Genomic DNA, 18,395 nt, shown 5'->3' on the forward strand with positions numbered 1-18,395 from the left:
CACTTTAAATTTTTTCTTTCTTATTTTATTTTTTTACACTGTTCCTTTTTTTTATTTATTTTTTTTATCACTTTTATTCCTATTACAAGGAATGTAAACATCTCTTGTAAAAGAAATAAGAATAACAGGTCCTCCTTATGGAGACATCTGGGGTCAAAAATACCCCAAATCTCTTCTTTACCTTTAAAAGCAAAAGATCAAAGTTAAGAAAAATGTAATCTTTTGCTCCCAGAAAAAAAAGGCAACTTTCACCCTGGACCGGAAGTGACATCATGATGTTGCTCCGGTCCTCCAAAGTCATAAAGGTGATCAAAGACGATCTAGTCTTTTATTGCCTCTGTGACCAGCTGACCGCAACGCCTGATCATTTCTCAGGTGCACCAGTGTAAACGGTAACGGTAAATGATAGCTTCAGCCATAACCCCGGTAAACCATCGAGGTCGGCAAGTGGAGTTTTTTTTTTTTATATCTTTAAGCATCTGCTGCTAAGGTCCCTGTGCTAGAGTTTCCAGGTCTGCATACCTGCCATTACAAGGGGCCCAACTCTCTCTGCATTATTAATAAAAACACAAAAAGAGGAGTGAAAATAGGCCAAGGCAACCCAGAACACCTAGAACTTCAATGTAGGCAAGAGAAGAACTCTAGGAGACCAGATTTGAGTGGACCTTTAAACGCCTAAAAATACAGGCAGTCTTTAACGTAAATGCAGTCAATATCAGATTTACATTAAAAATATAAACATTTAAATATGATTTTATATTTGTTGTACAATTTGAATTACAAAAATGTTAAAAATATTTCCTATTTTACTCTAGGTTCAGAGATATGAGAGAAGATTAACTGTTATGCCGCGTACACACGTCCGGACTTTCCAGCAGACTAGGTCCGACGGAATCAGTCCGTCGGACAATCCGATCGTGTGTGGGCTAATCCGATCGTTTTTCATTTAAAAAAAAATCAGACGGACCTAGAAATAGAACATGTTTCAAATCTGTCCGACGGACTCAATTCCAATCGGGAAAACCGTTCGTCTGTATGCTGGTCCGACGGACCAAATACGACGCAAGGGAAGCTATTGGCTACTGGCTATTGAACTTCCTTTTTTAATCCCGTCTTACGTCATCGCATTCAAAACTAAGTCCGTTCGTGTGTCGCCAAGTCCATTCGTTCGGAAAGTCCGTCGGAACTCTGCCGAAAGTCCGCCGGGAAGACTGTCGGACCTAGTCTGCCGGAAAGTCCGGTCGTGTGTATGCGGCATAACTTCTATTTTATTTTAAAACAAAAAATTTTTTTATTTCCCTTTGTTGAGCCTTCAGAATAAAAAAAATGCTTTAAATTAATCCTACTGTAGTTTAACCTTTGAAAAGTAAATGGGATTTTATTTATTGGTCAGAAAAGCTTCTTTTGTGCCCCCCAGTTTAGTTTCACTTTGTCACTGGGGCCTGACATTCCCTGCTAAGTTTCAAAAACTACCATCACCTTGCTCCAAAGTGCCCTTCCTGGTCAATTGGCAGTTGGCAGGTCTTTCCATGAAGTCAGGGAAAGTCACGCACCACTAACCTTGTGAAACTACATCAGAGGGGATCACCAGAGAGGCTTTCTGGCTAATAAAAGAAATAGCAGGTAGGTTGCAGAGTTTTGTTTTCAAAAAATTAGAATGGAGTTCACATGTTCTCAATCTTCAGTTCCCTGTTTTGTCCCAAGCTTTGTAATTTATCTTCACTATAATCAGTTTTTAGACCCTTTGGAAAACTTTCAAATACAAAAATTAGCCCACAACATGACTGAAGTTAAATATGTTTTTCCACTCACCTTGTTTTCTCTTCCAAAAATGTGTAAGGTTTTTGGGGTACTCCTTGTCGAAGAGCGCTTTCTCTTCCCGATGGGGTCACTCTTCCTCCCGGCACTGGGGTATATCTGCCATCTTTCCCAGGAGTGACACTTTTGACTAATATGCGTGTAGGGACAGTTTGAGCAACAGGTGCAAGAGTGGCAGTCTGGACAACCGGCGTGGAAGAGACAATCTGAGTGACTGGTGTGGGTGCAACAACTTGAGGAACCGATGTGGGGGCAACAACCCAAGGAGCCGGTGTGGGGGCAACAACCTGAGGAACTGATGTAGGGACAACAACCTGAGGAACTAGGTGGGGGGCAACAACCCGGGGGGCTTGTGTGGGGGCATCAATCTGAGGGACTGGTGTAGTAGACTGTAATTGGAAAGTCTCTTTTGTTGGAGTGTATGGTGGCATTGATATGAAGGAGGTAACCATGTAGGTAGATGAGGGAGATGGTGGCTTGTAAAGTGGACTCGTTGGAGGAGAAGGGAAAAAGGGTTTGGTAGGAGAAGTTGGGCTTAAAGGTGAATTTGAGGCTTTGAAAGGGGGAATGTGCAACATAATTGGAACTGAGGGAGCAGCAATAACTGGTCTGGGAGCCACTGGTGGTGGGACCCGTGGCTCTAGGGATGTTGAAAGTGATTTGGTTGGTTCTGCAGGCACAGGAGACTTAGTAGTTGGAAAGGTGGGCACAGCTTTCACTGGGGGCACAAACGTTAGAGATGGTGCTTTCTGTGACTCTGTAGGAGATCTTGCTTGTTGAACAGTAGTCACTGGCACAGTTTTAGCAGCTGGTTGAGCAGCAGGCTTCACTTGTTGAGTTGGGGCGGAAGGTGAAACTCTCAGATGGGACACAGATGATCCAGTTGATACCGACATGGTTACTGTGGAAACATGGGATGTTACAGGCCCACCTAGTGGAGGCTCAGCAGACTGCAACTTGTTGGGTTTAGAAACTTGATTTGGGGGCTCAACCTTAGTGGCAGTTTGAGGTAATGATCTGTGCACTGTGGGAGGGGTAGGAACAAGTCCTCTGTGCTTTCTTGGAGGGGTTGGTGGTGGAGGTGCTTTAGAAAGAGGCTCTGCAGGACTGGTGGGAGCGGGAGTGTCCGTTAATGGTGGATTTAAAGGCGAAGCTAGAGGAGATCCAAACGATGGAGGCAATTTAGTAGTAGACACAACTGGAAGAGAGGCTTCAGGGGAAGCGGTGACACGAGGAGCGATTGGTCCAAAAGAAGATATCGTGGGCACCAATGAACGAGCCTTTTGAGCTGCGTGACCCACAGCAGGTGAAGGCTTGTGATCTACAGATCAGGAGAAAAGAGAGGAAAGATGGAGATGATTTACAAATCATGGAGAAAAAAAAAAGAACATCACCTGTTTTCTATTGTTTTCTGCATTTGTAATGTGCTATGGGCAAGCAGAGAAGTTTTCAGCAATTTTAAGCTGAACTTTGGCCAGACAGATAAATACACAATTCAAAAACATGCTGTGTATGTGAGCTGCTTATAATTTATAATTCTGTTTAGATACTCTTGCACACCTCACAACTTTTTGAGATGGGAATGAGGGACACCTATCAGCAAAAGTACGCAGACATAGGACACACCCCTTTCCACGCCCCCTTAAAGGAGAATGCTTTTTTTTTCTACCACTACTATTCCTTTATATTGGGGTTTGGAATTTACAAATGACGCAATTTAGAAATCAGATGAAAGGTTTAGCACTGGAAAACCCTTTTTCATAGATAAAAAGTGCATTTTATATACAACTATATAGATCAGACCAAAATGAGGGACAAATGAGGAGGAATGAGGGACAGAGGGACATTGCTCCAAATCAGGGACAGTCCCTCCAAATCAGGGACAGGTGGGAGATATGCTCTTGCAATCCACACACCTTTGCTGGGTAGCAAAGCCAGGAGAGTGACCCCATTTTCCTCTGTTAGCCCTTGTACACACGGTCTGTGTCAGACGGATTTTGTCTGAAACTGTTGCATACACACGGTCGGACAAAGTTGTTGGAAAATCTGATTGTACATGATGACGTTATTTCATTACGACGGGACTACGTTCAGGCTAGTAGCCAATAGCTTTGGTCTAGGAATTTGATCTGAGCATGCGTGGCACTTTGTCCGTCGGAGTAGGCTACACATGATCGTAGTATGTCCGATCGGAGCATGTTGTTGGAAAATTTTATAGACAAGTTGGAAAACTTGGTCCGTCGGATATTCCGACGGAAACAGTCCGATGGAGACCACACACAGTCGTATTATCTGACAATACGGTCCGAACGCACACATTCCGTCGGAATCTCCGACCGTGTGTACAAGGGCTTACAGGTAAACACTGCAGCTCGGTCACCTTACTGCCCCTTGGTTGCTCATCAGAAATTGAGCATCTGATGTCCAAATGTCTTGAGTATTAAACTACTAAAAGTTAAAGCTTACCATAATTATGAGATGGAGTTTGGATTATCTGACGACTGGATGATTTGTATTTTTTTTTAACACGTGAGTGTCTACATCAGTGTTTCTCAACTCCAGTCCTCAAGGCGCCCCGACAGGTCATGTTTTCAGGATTTCCCTCATGTGAAACAGCTTTGGTAATTATTAAGGCAGAGAAACTGATCAAATCACCTGTGCAAAATAATGGAAAACCTCAAAACACGATCTGTTGGGGCTCCTTGAGGACTGGAGTTGAGAAACCCTGGTCTACACATGCACTGACCAAATGTTCATATTTATGTATTTTCCACCAACTTCTACCGCCCTCTAATATGTACCATCAGCTCTAAAAATATAATGTAGCCAATCGACTTTTCCCCTAAGGCCCCTTTCACATGCCCGAGGCTCTAATTGGCTTAAAAAAAAGGGTGGGCTCGGGGTACAGATTGGCCGAGAGGAGGAGGAGAAGACGCAGGGGAAGCCACTGTGATGCCGAGGAGGAGGAGATGCAGGGTGAAGCTGACGAGGAGGAAGCGCTGCCTGCAATCTAGATGGGGTAAGTGTGGGGCTGGTGGGTTGAAGATCGAGTGATGGGGGGGGGGGGGGGGGTCAAGGGGGTGTGACCGACCTACCGACCGGGGGAGTGGGGGGTGTCAGGCAGCGGGCGGCTTTGCCCCCCCCAAAATAGAGCACCAGCCGCCACTGCCTCTAGTCTGTTAGACAAAGGGAGCACTACTTAAAGTGGAACTTCAAGAGGTCAAGTGGTTAATGATGGTATATTCTGATAGGGCTGCTGTTAGTAATCATGGGGCCCCATACAGCCTACCTGACATGACCCCCTTCCTGGCAGAAAGTGACTAAGGACATTGATTTATCAGTCCCGTTCTCTACAGCCTCAGCTGCACAGATGAATGAATAGGAAGCACTCTGAGTCCTCCTGTTAATTCACAATGGACACAAGAGTGATTGGTACCTATCACTCATTGTGTTCAATCAGGAAAGGAAGGGGCCAGTAACTGACATCCCATTGTGTGTCCACAGCAGCTGTCGGTGGGAGAGGAGGGAAGTCGGTGGGGCTGCAGGGGAAAGGGGCACATAGGGGGGCCCAGACAGCATACAGAAGTGGGCGCATGTGCTCGAACCAATCCCCTTGCAGTACAGCAGAAGGGAGGGAGAGGAGGAGAAGCTGCAGTGGGAAACAGAAGAGGATCGGTGTCTGCAATAAGACAGTACAGTCAGCCCTCCTGCTCAGAAGATGCCCTGGCCCCCCTTTTGAACTGATGGGGTCCGGGCCCAATACAAGAGGGCTGGTTGTACTGTCTTATCAGCAGCCCTGTATTCTGATTTGCATAGTGTTACATATTTCCTGCAGTTGTGCCTGCATTACGAGACTTTATTTTAATCTCCCATCAAAGGTATGCACATGCATTGTGTACTTTAAAACTTTAATAAAAACATTAAAAGGGACAAAGGGAACAAAGATGTCCACTTGGCACAAACTGACAAATACTTCTTCTGCTTACCGTCTCCATCTATGACAACACTTTTGGAAAAATTGCTGTAGGGTCCCTGGCCAGCTTTGTTCACACAGGCGACGCGGAACCTGACAGCACCGGACGGCAGCTCGGTGACATTGTAATAGCAATCGCTGATGCCGGAGCCGATCGCCTTCCACTCCCCTTCTTCTACAGAGATAACACACAAACAAATGTCGGATTAGGTATAAGGCATGCATGGCTGCTGTGACAAAGAACAAGGAACAGAACAACATTGGCTTGGAACCCCCAATGTACATTCATAAAGCTTTGTATTCTTTTCACTGAATACAGAGTTTTCTGTGAATGGAGGAGGAGCAAATTAATGTCTTGATCTTCCCTCCTCCCTTCACTAAATTGTATTTAGTGAAAATAATATAAGATTTTATATGAATGGAGGATGTAGAGAGCGGACAACCCACATGTCCTTCCATGTATGCGCTATATGAGAGCTGAAATTGTAAGCCTCGGCCCCCGTATCGGGAAAGCGCGTCCCCGCTCACAATTTATTTGCACAATTTACACTCGTTTCCACATTTTCGAGCATTCCAGCGATTGGGCTGCCCCATGAACGTTTGTCGTGCCAAAGAAGCTCATGTAACAAATGTTGGCGCTGGCCCAGGAGTGATTTTGCACCCACGTTCTGCTGCAATTTTTGCAAGTTTTGTCATGTGACAATCGTGAGAATAATGCACCGGGTTTTTGGGCGGCAGTATGAAAATATGGCACCCAAATGCATGTTTCACATTTTGCTGTGATTTTCACCTGATTGTGAAAAGCAAGGCAGAATTGCACCGATTTGCCAGCGATTCCAAACCACTAAAAATGTGAATAGGTCCTTACTGTACTGTGGGGGGACTGAATAAAAGTAACAGTTTCTAGTAATGCAGAAGCCATCCAGACATGGGGCACACCTTATTAGAGTTGATTGATTGGTACGTAACAAATATGAGGTGTGTCTGAAAAGTTTGGTGAATGATCCGATATCTCAATAGCAATATGGGCCAGGGGTGCATGCATGTACATGGCTATCCAGAGACACGTTGAGAAGCGCCATGAAGGTCCATAAAGATATGGATGAGCGCATTTGGGGTGGAGGAACTTGTCTGGCCTGCACAGAGTCCTGACCTCAACCTGATAAAACACCTTTGGGATAAATTAGAGTGAAGACTGCGAGCCAGGCCAACATCAGTGCCTGACCTCACAAATGCCCTTCTGGAAGAATGGTCAAACATTCCCATAGACACGCTCCTAAACCTTGTGGACAGCCATCCCAGAAGAGTTGGAGCTGTTATAGCTGCAAAGTGTGGGTCTAGGGTTGCCACTTTTTCTTCAAGCCAAACCCAAACACTTTATCGGCGCACTGCATTTTATTTTTTAGCATATACTTTAGGTTTGTAACAGACCTGGGACACCTTTGTGTGCTCCAAATTGAATAGTAATGTGGCGTGCATAGTGTCCCCAACCCCTCCTGTCAGGCCCTGTTCTGAGTCACATTCCTGTCTGAATAATGTGTCTGGGTTTCAGGTGGACTGAAACCCGGACACATGATTCAAAACCTGAACTGTCCTGGTGAATCCCGGACAAGTGGCAACCCTAGGGTTGCCACTTTTACATGAAGCCAAAACTGAACACTTTAGTGATGCATGACGATTTTTTTTTTTGCCATATACATTGTTATATGATTGTAAAAGACCTTGGATAGCTTTGAGTAGTATTGCAGCACATGTAGTGTCCCCTGATGAACAGTGGGTGTCGCCAAATTGTGTTAATAATGGGAGAAGCTTAAAGCGTGTAGTTAAATCAAACATGGTCAGTCTGTCCCCTAGTGCAATCCCCCCAGGTCAGTCTGTCTTCCAGTATTATCCCCCCCCAAGTCACTCTGTCCCCTGGTATAATCTCCCCCAAGTCAGCCTATCCCTCAGTATTATCCCCCACGTCAGTCTGTCCCCCAGTATAATCCCCATAAATCAGTCTGTCCCCCAGTATAATCCCCCCACGTTAGTCTGTCCCCCAGTATAATTCCCCAAGTCAGTCTGTGCCCCAGTATAATTCCTCAAGTCAGTCTGTCCCCCAGTATAATCCCCCCAAGTCAATCTGTCCCCCAGTATAATCCCCCACATCAGTCTATCCTCCAGAACATCCCCCAAGGTCAGTCTGTCCTCCAGTATAATGCCCCCTATATCAGTCTGCCTCTTAGTATAATCCCCCATGTCAGTCTTTCCCCCAGTATAATCCCCCCACATCAGTCTGTCCCCAAGTGCAATCACCCCAGGTCAGTCTGTCCTCAAGTATAATCTCTTCCTGGTCAGTCTGTCCTCCAGTACATCCCCCCAGTATAATCCCCCCCAAGTCAGTCTGTCCTCCAGTACATCCCCCCAGTATAATCCCCCCCAAGTCAGTCTGTCCCCCAGTATAATCCTCAACGTCAGTCTGTCCCCCAGTATAATCCCCCCAAGTCAGTCTGTCCCCCAGTATAATCTCCCATAAATCAGTCTGTCCCCCAGTATAATCCACCCACGTTAGTCTGTCCCCCAGTATAATCCCCCCCAAATCAGTCTGTCCCCCCAGTATAATCCCCCACATCAGTGAGTCCTCCAGAACATCCCCCAAGGTCAGTCTATCCCCCAGTATAATGCCCCTAAATCAGAATGCCACCTAGTATAATCCCCCATGTCCGTCTGTCCCCAGTATAATCCCCCCAAGTCAGTCTGTCCCCCAATATACTCCCCCACGTCAGTCTGTCCCCCAGTATAATCCCCCCTAAATCAGTCTATCCCCCAGTATAATCCCCCCTAAATCAGTCTGTCCCCCAGTATAATCCCCCCTAAGTCAGTCTGTACCCCAGTTAAAGCATCCCCCCTACCAATAAAATTAAAAGCACTGGATGCCGACGGGAGGAGAGAGGAGGATAGGAGGACTGGTGCTGTGGGGCTGCCACTGATGTGTCTGGGTTTCAGGTGAAACCCGGACACAGGATTTAAAACACAGACTGTACGGGCGAATCCCAGACAGGTGGCAACCCTAGATACCATTAAAGTTCATGTGCGTGTAAAGGCAGGTGTCCCAATAGTTTTGACAATATAGTGTATGTGACAAAACAACCTAAATTATCATATACTATATCCACAATGCGTGCAAAGTAATGAAACATCCATGCAATAAAAAAAAAATAAAAAAAAAGTGCATGTATATTTTAAATTATAATTACTTATAATATACATGCGTTATTTATTTCGTTTTTTGTTTAATTACTTTGCACACATTGTGTATATGGTAGGTATATTATATTGTAAGTGTTTTTTTCACATATATTGGGCTAGCAACTACCTTTATTTTAGTTTAAGCTGAAATATATGACATTTTTTGATTTGGTTTATCGCTTTAATGAAAAAAAAAGGACTGCTGCGTAAATTTGCCTGCCTTGCACGGCCCATAGACCTGAAGGTTTTCATGTTTATACAGAAGTATTGTTAGAGTTTGAGTACATTCAAATCAAGCCATTCATATCTATTGGCACATAAAAAAAGAAATAAAATAAAACCCGATCCTAACAATGGCACCAGCCGTGTCCATTACACAAACAGAATCTGTTGCTGCGTCGTTGTTGCCACGCCTCACTGTGTTCAGTTGATGACCTCAGTCTTTGCCGCTACGCCGGTGTCTCCATCGAGTGTTTTGGTAACTGTGACTCCATGGAGACACGTCATGCTAGACCAGATCTGAGCTCACCTTTCATCTGACACTCCAGGATGAAGGTGCAGGGGGAGCTGAGTTCCTTAGACTTCCACAGAACCAGAACCGTGTTCCTATATTTCTGGGGGATCTCCGGGGTCCCGGGGGCTTGTGGCATTCCTGAGAAAGAGGGTGCAAACAAAGAGAGATAGGAAAAAGTGAAAACTGCAGCCATAAAAAAAATAATAAAAAAATAAATAAAAAAAACACAAACAACTGGGACTCCTCTTATGCCCTGTACACACGGTCAGACATTCCGATCACAAAATCCATCTGATTTTTTCCAATGGATTTTGGCAGAAACTTGTGTTGCGTACATGCGGTCGCACAAAGTTGGCGGAAAATCCGATCGTTCTGAACGAGGTGACGTACAACGCGTATGTCGGGACTATAAACGGGCCAGTAGCCAATAGCTTTTCGTCTCGTGGCATGCGTGGCACTTTGTCCGTCGGAATTGTCAACACGCGATCGGAATCTATGCGATCAGATTTTGTTGTCGGAAAATTTTAGATCCAGCTCTCAAACTTTGTGCGTCGGAAAATCCGACAGAAAAAGTCAGATGGAGCCCACACACGATTGGATTTTCCGACAACATGATCCGATCAGACTTTTTCCATCAGAAATTTCCCACCGTGTGTACAAGGCATTAGGCCCCTTTCATGCGGACGTTCCCATGGGTAGACCCGATCGGAGACCTCCATTCTTCTCTATGGAGCGGTGGGTGTGAATGGACATGTGTCTGTTTACACCCGCCGACATCCAATTCAATCCGATCCCATAGCTCCCAACTGTCCCTGATTTGGAACAATGTCATACCTCCCAACTTTTTGAGATGGGAATGAGGGACATCTATCAGCAAAAGTATGCAGATATAGGACACACCCCTTGCCACGCCCCCTTAAAGGAGAATTGTACAAAAAAACAAGATTGGTTAAACCAACAAGTGCTTTTTTTACCACTACTATTCCTTTATACTGGCTTTTAGAATTTACAAATGCAGCAATTTAGAAATTAGATGAAAGGTTTAGCGCTGGGAAACACTTTAACCCCTTCCCGCCGAGTGTACACAGATGTGCGTACTCGGCTTCCGGGGGGTATACCGGGATGATGCCCGCACCTGCAGGCATCATCCCGGTACCGTTTTTTACAGCGGGCGATTGGCTATCCAGCCATAACAACTGAAGCGGCTGAAAGCCGCTCGGCTGTTATGCCGGGGGAACGGGAGGGGACGTCCCCCCCTCCCGCCACTTCCCGCCACTGTTACCGGTGCTCCCGCTCAATGGGGAGCACCGATTCACGCTCCGATGCCTCCGGCTACTGGGGAGGACCTGGAATGACGCCGTAATCGGTTTCGTTCCAGTATCCTAATAGCAAACACGGAAGCGACGTCATGACGTCACTTCCCGTTTACTCGGCTGCCAATGGCGACGGTTTTAAAAAAATATATACAGTATTCAGAATTGCCGTTTTCGGCGATCTGAATACTTTGAAGTGTAAAGGAGGGATTGGAGGTCTTTTAGACCCCCGATCCCTCCATAAAGAGTACCTGTCACCACCTATTACTGTCATAAGGGATGTTTACATTCCTTGTGACAGCAATAAAAGTGATCAATTTTTTTTTTTTAAACAATTTATTCATTTTAAAATAAATGAAAATTTTTTTTTTTAAAGCCCCTGCGAGCTCACGAAGCAAAGAAAACGCATACGGAAGTCGCGCCCGCATATGTAAACAGTGTTCAAATCACACATGTGAGGTATCGCCGTGATCGTCAGAGCGAGAGCAATAATTCTAGCACTAGACCTCCTTTTAAAGCGTCGCCTATTGGGATTTTTAGGTACCGTACTTTGTCGTCATTCCACGAGTGCGTGCAATTATAAAGTGTGACATGTTTGGCATCTATTTACTCGGCGTAACATTATCTTTCACATTATGCATAAAAATTGGGCTCATTTTACTGTTTCATCTTTTTAAAATTCATGAAAGTGTCCCTTTTCCCAAAAAGTTGCGTTTAAAACACCGCTGCGCAAATACCGTGTGACATAAAATATTGCAACAATCGCCGTTTTATTCTATAGAGTCTCTGCTAAAAAATATATATATAATGTTTGGGGGTTCCAATTAATTTTCTAGCAAAAAATATGGATTTTAACTTGTAAACACCAAATGCCAAAAATAGGCTTAGTCATGAAAGGGTTAAGATAGATAAAAAGTGCATTTATATACATCTATATAGATCAGACCAGAATGATATGCAATGTCCCTCTGTCCCCCTTTCCTCCTCATTAGTCCCTCATTTTGGTCTAATCTATATAGTTGTATATAAAATGCACTTTTTATCTTTCAAAAAGTGTTTTCAAGCGCTAAACCTTTCATCTAATTTCTAAATTGCTGCATTTGTAAATGTCAAAAGTCAGTATAAAGGAATAGTAGTGGTAAAAAAAGGCACTTGTGGGTTAACTAATCTTGTCTTTTATTTGTGGAATTCTGCTTTAAGGGGGCGTGTCCTATGCCTATTCCATTTGTTTAGCTGCGGCATTCGTTATTGCGGATAATTCGTAACTTCGGATAAATTCGTATTCATTACGTTCACTAACAGCCAAATTTGATAGGAAATTACAATACCTATAATTTAATAGTTGGTTACTATTTTCAGATTTTCTCATTTTTGGGTTCTTTGGATGTTCGAATTTCCAATTTCCAATTTCCATAGTTTTCAAATTTACGAATTCTCATCTGACATCAACAAGGCATTTTCCTCCACACAACTGCCGCTCACTGGATATTTTCTCTTTTTTCGGACCATTCTCTGTAAACCCGAGAGATGGTTGTGTGTGAAAATCCCAGTAGATCAGCAGTTTTTGAAATACTCAGACCAGCCCGCCTGGCACCAACAGCCATGCCACGTTCAAAGTCACTTAAATTCCATCCATTCTGATGCTCGGTTTGAACTTCAGCAAGTCGTCTTTGCCATGTCTAGATGCCTAAATGCATTGATTTGGTGCCCTGTTTTTGGCTAATTAACAATTTGCATTACTATGCAATTGAACAGGTGTACCTAGTAAAGTGGCCGGTGAGTGTATATGGCCAGCCTAAAGAGACCCTGTCTGGCTTCCTAAGGCCTCTTTGGCATCGGACTCATTCAGGAGTGTTGGATGCTTGTGTCACCCACTGTTCACCAGCAGCACTGAGTGTTTTTTTATATTATGAGTGAACAATCAGTGCTGTGGGAGAACAGTCAGCTTAAAGAGGGGGTGGGGGCTCACTGCTGGCTGTACTTCCCCCCTACAGGAACACCCATAAATTGGGCTTCAGAACGGGGTGGAGCTAAACCCGGCATAAAACCCACAACAGGGGGCAATGATTAGAATGGGTCCAAGTTCTTAATGCACTTGGTCCCCTGAGGGATGAAATACAATTTTTTGTGACAGTTCTTCTAAAATGTACTGTAGAATACATACGTGCAACAGACAAGCAGCAAGAACTGGTGGCATTGCCCAGAGCATTCGCCGCCACACATTCGTACAGCCCGGCCTCTAGCTGTCCGGCGTTCGTGATGGTAAGAACTTGGCGTCCATCGGGGCTTGATTTTATAGTCACATGTCCTCCTGATTCCAAAACCATTTTATCTAAGGATAAAAATACAATCCGTCACAGAGAGGTACACTATGTACAACTGTACAAATTTAAAGTGGAACTAAACCCCCCCCTATAATTTTTAGCCATGGAAGTTGCCATCTTGGCCTCTGTTTGATCTTCAACTGCCATGATGCTGTACATGTGATCAGTTATGACACCAGCCATTGGCTGGGTTGACAGTTTGGTTGAGAGCACAACCAATGTGACAGTTACATTCTCGTTATGTAACTGTTTTTTGAAGCTGGTGAATCGATGGGTTTAGTTCCACTTTAAGCGCTGTTTAGTTTTCTGTAACAATACATATATACACAGTGTGTGTGTGTGTGTGTGTGTATGAAAATACATATATACTGTATGTATTATTTCAATGCATGTTTAACCACTTGACCTCCAGAAGATTTACCCCCTTCGCGATACGGCACTGCGTTACTTTTACCACTTCAGCCCCAGAAGTATTTGCCCCCTTAATGACCGTAGCAATTTTTACAGTTTGACACTGCGCTGCTTTAACTGGTAATTACGCTGTACCCAAACAAAATTTTTGTCCTTTTTTTCCCACAAATAGAGCTTGCTTTTGGTGGTATTTGATCACCTCTGCGGTTTTTATTTTTTGCAATATAAACGAAAAAAGATTGTGGATTTTGAGAAAAAAAAACAATATTTTCACTTTCTGCTATAAAACATATCAAATAAAAAAATTGAAAAAATCGAATTTCTTCATAAATTTAGGCTAATATGTATCGTGCTACATATTTTTGGTAAAGAAATCCCAATAGTGGTGTTTTTTCGGGTCAGGGACGGAACAGAGGCCCCCACCCTACCGTCGGTCAGTCAGTCAGGGCCTGCACTTATCCCAACCAGCGGGCAGCGGCAGCAGCTTCCTTCCAGGCTCTTCCTCCCTTGGTCCCCCAGCATCTCCTCCCTCCTCTTCCTGGTGGCCAATCCGATCTCATCTCCTTTCGGGCCAATCGGGTGACGGGTCTCATGACCCACTTCCCAATTGGCTGGAAGGAGGATCAGTGTTACAATAGAGTATGGCTGCCAGTATCCAGGTGGGCTTGGTGGAAGTTGATGTAAATTGTTCAGGCTCTACATGTTTCGCGCTGTTGCGCTTCTTCGGGAGCTTTAACTAAGTAGTCTAAGTGGCTAAGGATATATAATAAATCTTTACAATTTATAGTAACAATAGGCATTCAACAATATTGCAGTATTGTTGCATATACCGTGGACTTGGCTGGGGACTTTATTGGTCTTCTTGTTGGTGTTCTTAGAATAATTTGGGTAGCGGGTTACTGTGAGGTTTTAATATGCATCACTATGCTTTATGCCGTGTACACACGATCGGACTATCCGGCGGACTTAGCCCAGCGGACAACCCGCCGGTCTTTGCAGCGAAGGTCCACTGGACTTTCCGAACGAGCGGACCTGCCCACACACAACCGGACTTTTCCGGCGGACTAAGTCCGGCAGACAATCAGCCGGACTATGGCGGACAATTTTGAGTCAAAACTTCTTTCTAAGTCCGCCGGACTTTTGGGAAGAAAAAGTCCGCCGGAGCCCACACACAGGCGGATTGGCGGACTCTGGATCGTGTGTACGCGGCATTAGAGAAATTGTAATACAATTTATATTTAAGAAATTGCTCTACTTTGGTGTCTATAAAGTCCATAGGGTCCACAAACTATTTTTTTTCTTCAATATGACGCTTTGGGCCATAAGGTCTAGTAAATTTAGCAAGGATTGGACCAATTTTGTTGCCCCATCTATAGAATTTTCTGTTATTGTACAGCTGCTTTTTGCTTTGTGTAAGAAGCTGCAAAGGTGTTCACGAGCACCGCTGCTTCCCGCTGTATTGTACTCATTTTATGTATTTAATTGCTTGTCACTACATTGAAATAATACCAAGGCCACTTTTATTTTACTGCATGCAGCTATATGTAGCTATAATTGTAAATATACCAAGGCTGATTGAGTTTTATTGCATGTAGCGGTATTGTGGTATTGTAATCGTAGAAAGGCTGTCTGCATTTTATTGCTTGTGACTTGCTTCATTCCACATGACTGAGCAGCAGAGTATATTGAGGCTTTGTTGAGGACATTAATAATGCAGAGCGGCTTCTGCCCGTAGAATGGGATCCAAGCTCTAAATATTGTATGTTACACATATTATCACAGATGGCTGCAATCATTAAGGGCTATACCTTACCACTGCGATGCCTGAAGCTATAGCGCAGATAACACCCTGCTTACCCCAGAAGTGAACTAATGGTTATTTATATTATCATGGGGTGCAATATGGAGGTCGCCATTGACATACTGTGCTATTAGAGGTGTATCTGGGCTTTTAGCATGAGATCCTCTCTCCCTCCTTTCACCTGTACTGTAAAGCCTCATACAAACTATCGGATTGTTGGCCAACAAAACCGTGGACTTTTGTCCAAAGGGCGTTGGCCCAAAATTGTCTTGCATACAAACGGCAAGGAATTGTTGGCCAACAAACACGAACGTAGTGACATACTACGTTGTTTTTCAGCTCTTTAGCACCACCCTTTGGGCTCCTTCTGCTAATTTCATGTTAGTAGAAGTTTGGTGAGTGTTGATTCGTGCTTTTCATTACGCGCTTTTCATTTTGCGCTGTTCTGAACGGCCGTTCGTCAACCAGCCATGTTGCGGAATCGGAGGAGATAACGTGTTATTTATTATTGGCCTTGGAGTTTTTGCTTTGACATTATTTTTTGGTTGAATAATAATGATTTGAATTGGTATATTTTCTATATTTTTGTATGCATAGAATGCACTTTTTGGTTAAGTTCTATTGGCAGATAGCATGTCTAATTTTATTTGTTTTGTTTTTTTAATGCACAATAAAAAAAAAATGTGTAGCATAATACTATGCCACTGAATGTTATATATTGTTACAATATTTGGAGTGCTGCTTATTTTCCCTTTATAATTTATTAACTGGTTTCACGGTGGTTTGTTAAGTGACTGCTATGTTCCCTTATTTAAACCGAGCGCGGATTTTACATTTTTTTACTGTTTACCAATCATCTTCTTCGTCCTCCTGCAGCGCTGCCAGCTTCTCCTTCTCTTTCTCCATCCAGCTGCACTGCAGGGGGGATTAGTCGTGTCACAATTGCTGCTTCCATTTTCTGTCCAGACCCTCGTGTGCCCATTTCCCCCACAACACTGCTGGCTTCCCTCCTCTCCTCCGGGCAGCTGCTATGGGCACACAGCAGGGAGATGTTTCAGGATGGAGAGTGGGGGAAGGGACCAGTAAATATGTAATTTACTGGCCCCTTCCTTTCCTAAATCACGACTGTGTTCGTTCATCACTGAAGCACAGTAAACTGTGTTTACTATGCTTCAGTTTCTGAATGAGCAGGAAGCCTCAGAGCGCTTCCTATTCATTCATCTGTGCAGCTAAGGCTGCAGAGAAAAAGACTGATAAATATATGTCCTCAGTCACTTTTGGAGGGGGGGGCTCTGTCAGGTAGGCTATATGGGCCACTGTGATTTCTTAGCCTTTGTACACACGGTCGGAGATTCCGTCGGAATGTTTCCTGTCGGACCGTTTTGTCAGATATTCCGACTGTATGTGGTCTGCATCGGACTGTTTCCGTCTGAATTTTCCAACTTGCCGGTAAAATTTTCCGACAAAATGCTCCTATCGGACATACTCCGATCATGTGTAGTCTACTCCGACGGACAAAGTGCCACGCATGCTCAGATCAAATTCCTAGACCAAAGCTATTGGCTACTAGCCTGAACGTAGTCCCGTCCTAACGAAATAATGTCATCACGTTATGTACAATCAGATTTTCCGACAACTTAGTCCGACCGTGTGTATGCAACATCACTTCCGGACCTCTTCCGGAATTAATCCGTTGGAATTTCTCAGACGGATTTGATTGTCGGAATCTCCGACCGTGTGTACAAGGGCTAACAAAAGCCCTGCTGGCCATAATTTTTTCATCTTTTTAGACAGACTTTAACCACTTCAATACCGGGCACTTTCGCACCTTCCTGCCCAGGCCAATTTTCAGCTTTCACCGCTGTCACTTTTTAAATGACAATTGCGCGGTCATGCTACACTGTACCCAAACTAAATTTTTATCATTTTTTTCCCACAAATAGAGATTTCTTTTGGTGGTATTTGATCACCTTTTATTTTTTGCTAAACGAATAAAAACATAAAAAAAAAAAAAAGTTCTTTGTTTTTGTTATAAAATTTTGTAAATAAGTGACTTTTCTCCTTCACTGATGGGCACAGATGAGGTGGCACCGATGACGTGGCACTGATGGGCACTGATGATGGGCACTGATAGGCAGCACTGATAGGTGGCACTGATGGGCATTGATAGGCGGCACTGATGGGCACTCATAGGTGGCACTGGTGGGCACTGATGAGCACTGATAGGCGACACTGATGGACGCTGAAAGGCTGCACTGATGGGCACTGATGGCTGACACTGGATTTCACTGATAGGCGTCACTGGCAGGCATTTTTCAATGGCACTGATTGGCAGCTGCCTGGGCACTGATTGGCATTTCCCTGGTGGTCAAGGGTGGAATACCTGGTGGTCCAGTGTGGTGGCCATTCCTGGTGGCATCCTGCTGGTCCTGGATGGGCATCCGAGGGGGGGGGCTGCGCTGATAAACAATCATCACAGTCAGGAGAGCAGCCCATCAGCTCTCCTCTACTCGCATCTGTCAGACGCAAGTGAGGAAAAGTCGATCAACAGCTCTTCCTGTTTACATTGTGATCAGCCATGATCGGACACGGCTGATCACTTGGTAAAGAGTCTCTGTCAGAGACTCTTTACCTAGATCGGAGTTGCAGTGTGTCAGACTGACACCCCGCAACAACGATCGCCCTGATGCCGCCCCTAGGGGTGTACAGCGGCTTGATATCCTGGCAACGTCATATGACGTCCGGTCAGGATATCGCAACCACTTTGCCGATGTCATATTGATATATGGCGGACGGCAAGTGGTTAAAATGTCTTTTGACTAGACGCATGCAGGTCCAGCTTTCTTTGAGATTTGACAGTCTTTCCACTTTTCAATTACTTTGGAAGTGATTTACAGAGTTATATAAGGATCTGGGGGTCCGTGTAGATCACAAATTCAGCCATCGCATGGCATGCAATGCCAAGCTACAGCAAGCAAGGCCAGCGGACTCTTAGCATGCTATTAAAAGGGTT

General features: G+C 44.4%; 1 protein-coding gene across 4 annotated transcripts in view; it reads right to left on the minus strand.

The window, feature by feature from the left end:
- The window catches only part of SPEG (striated muscle enriched protein kinase), a 496,800-nt gene that overhangs the window by 28,901 nt on the left and 449,504 nt on the right, over positions 1-18,395 (minus strand). For all 4 annotated transcript variants that reach the window (XM_077447841.1, XM_077447840.1, XM_077447842.1 and 1 more), the window contains 4 exons: positions 13,011-13,178; positions 9,549-9,671; positions 5,805-5,966; positions 1,813-3,139 (listed from right to left, as the gene is read on the minus strand). In XM_077447841.1, the coding sequence (XP_077303967.1) occupies positions 1,813-3,139; positions 5,805-5,966; positions 9,549-9,671; positions 13,011-13,178 (1,780 nt within the window). The remainder of the gene's footprint in view (positions 1-1,812; positions 3,140-5,804; positions 5,967-9,548; positions 9,672-13,010; positions 13,179-18,395) is intronic.

This window comes from Lithobates pipiens, unplaced genomic scaffold, assembly GCF_037356315.1.
Source record: "Lithobates pipiens isolate NorthernLeopardFrog02 unplaced genomic scaffold, aLitPip1_a1.2 Scaffold_22, whole genome shotgun sequence".
In the NCBI taxonomy this organism is placed as follows: Eukaryota; Metazoa; Chordata; class Amphibia; order Anura; family Ranidae; genus Lithobates; species Lithobates pipiens.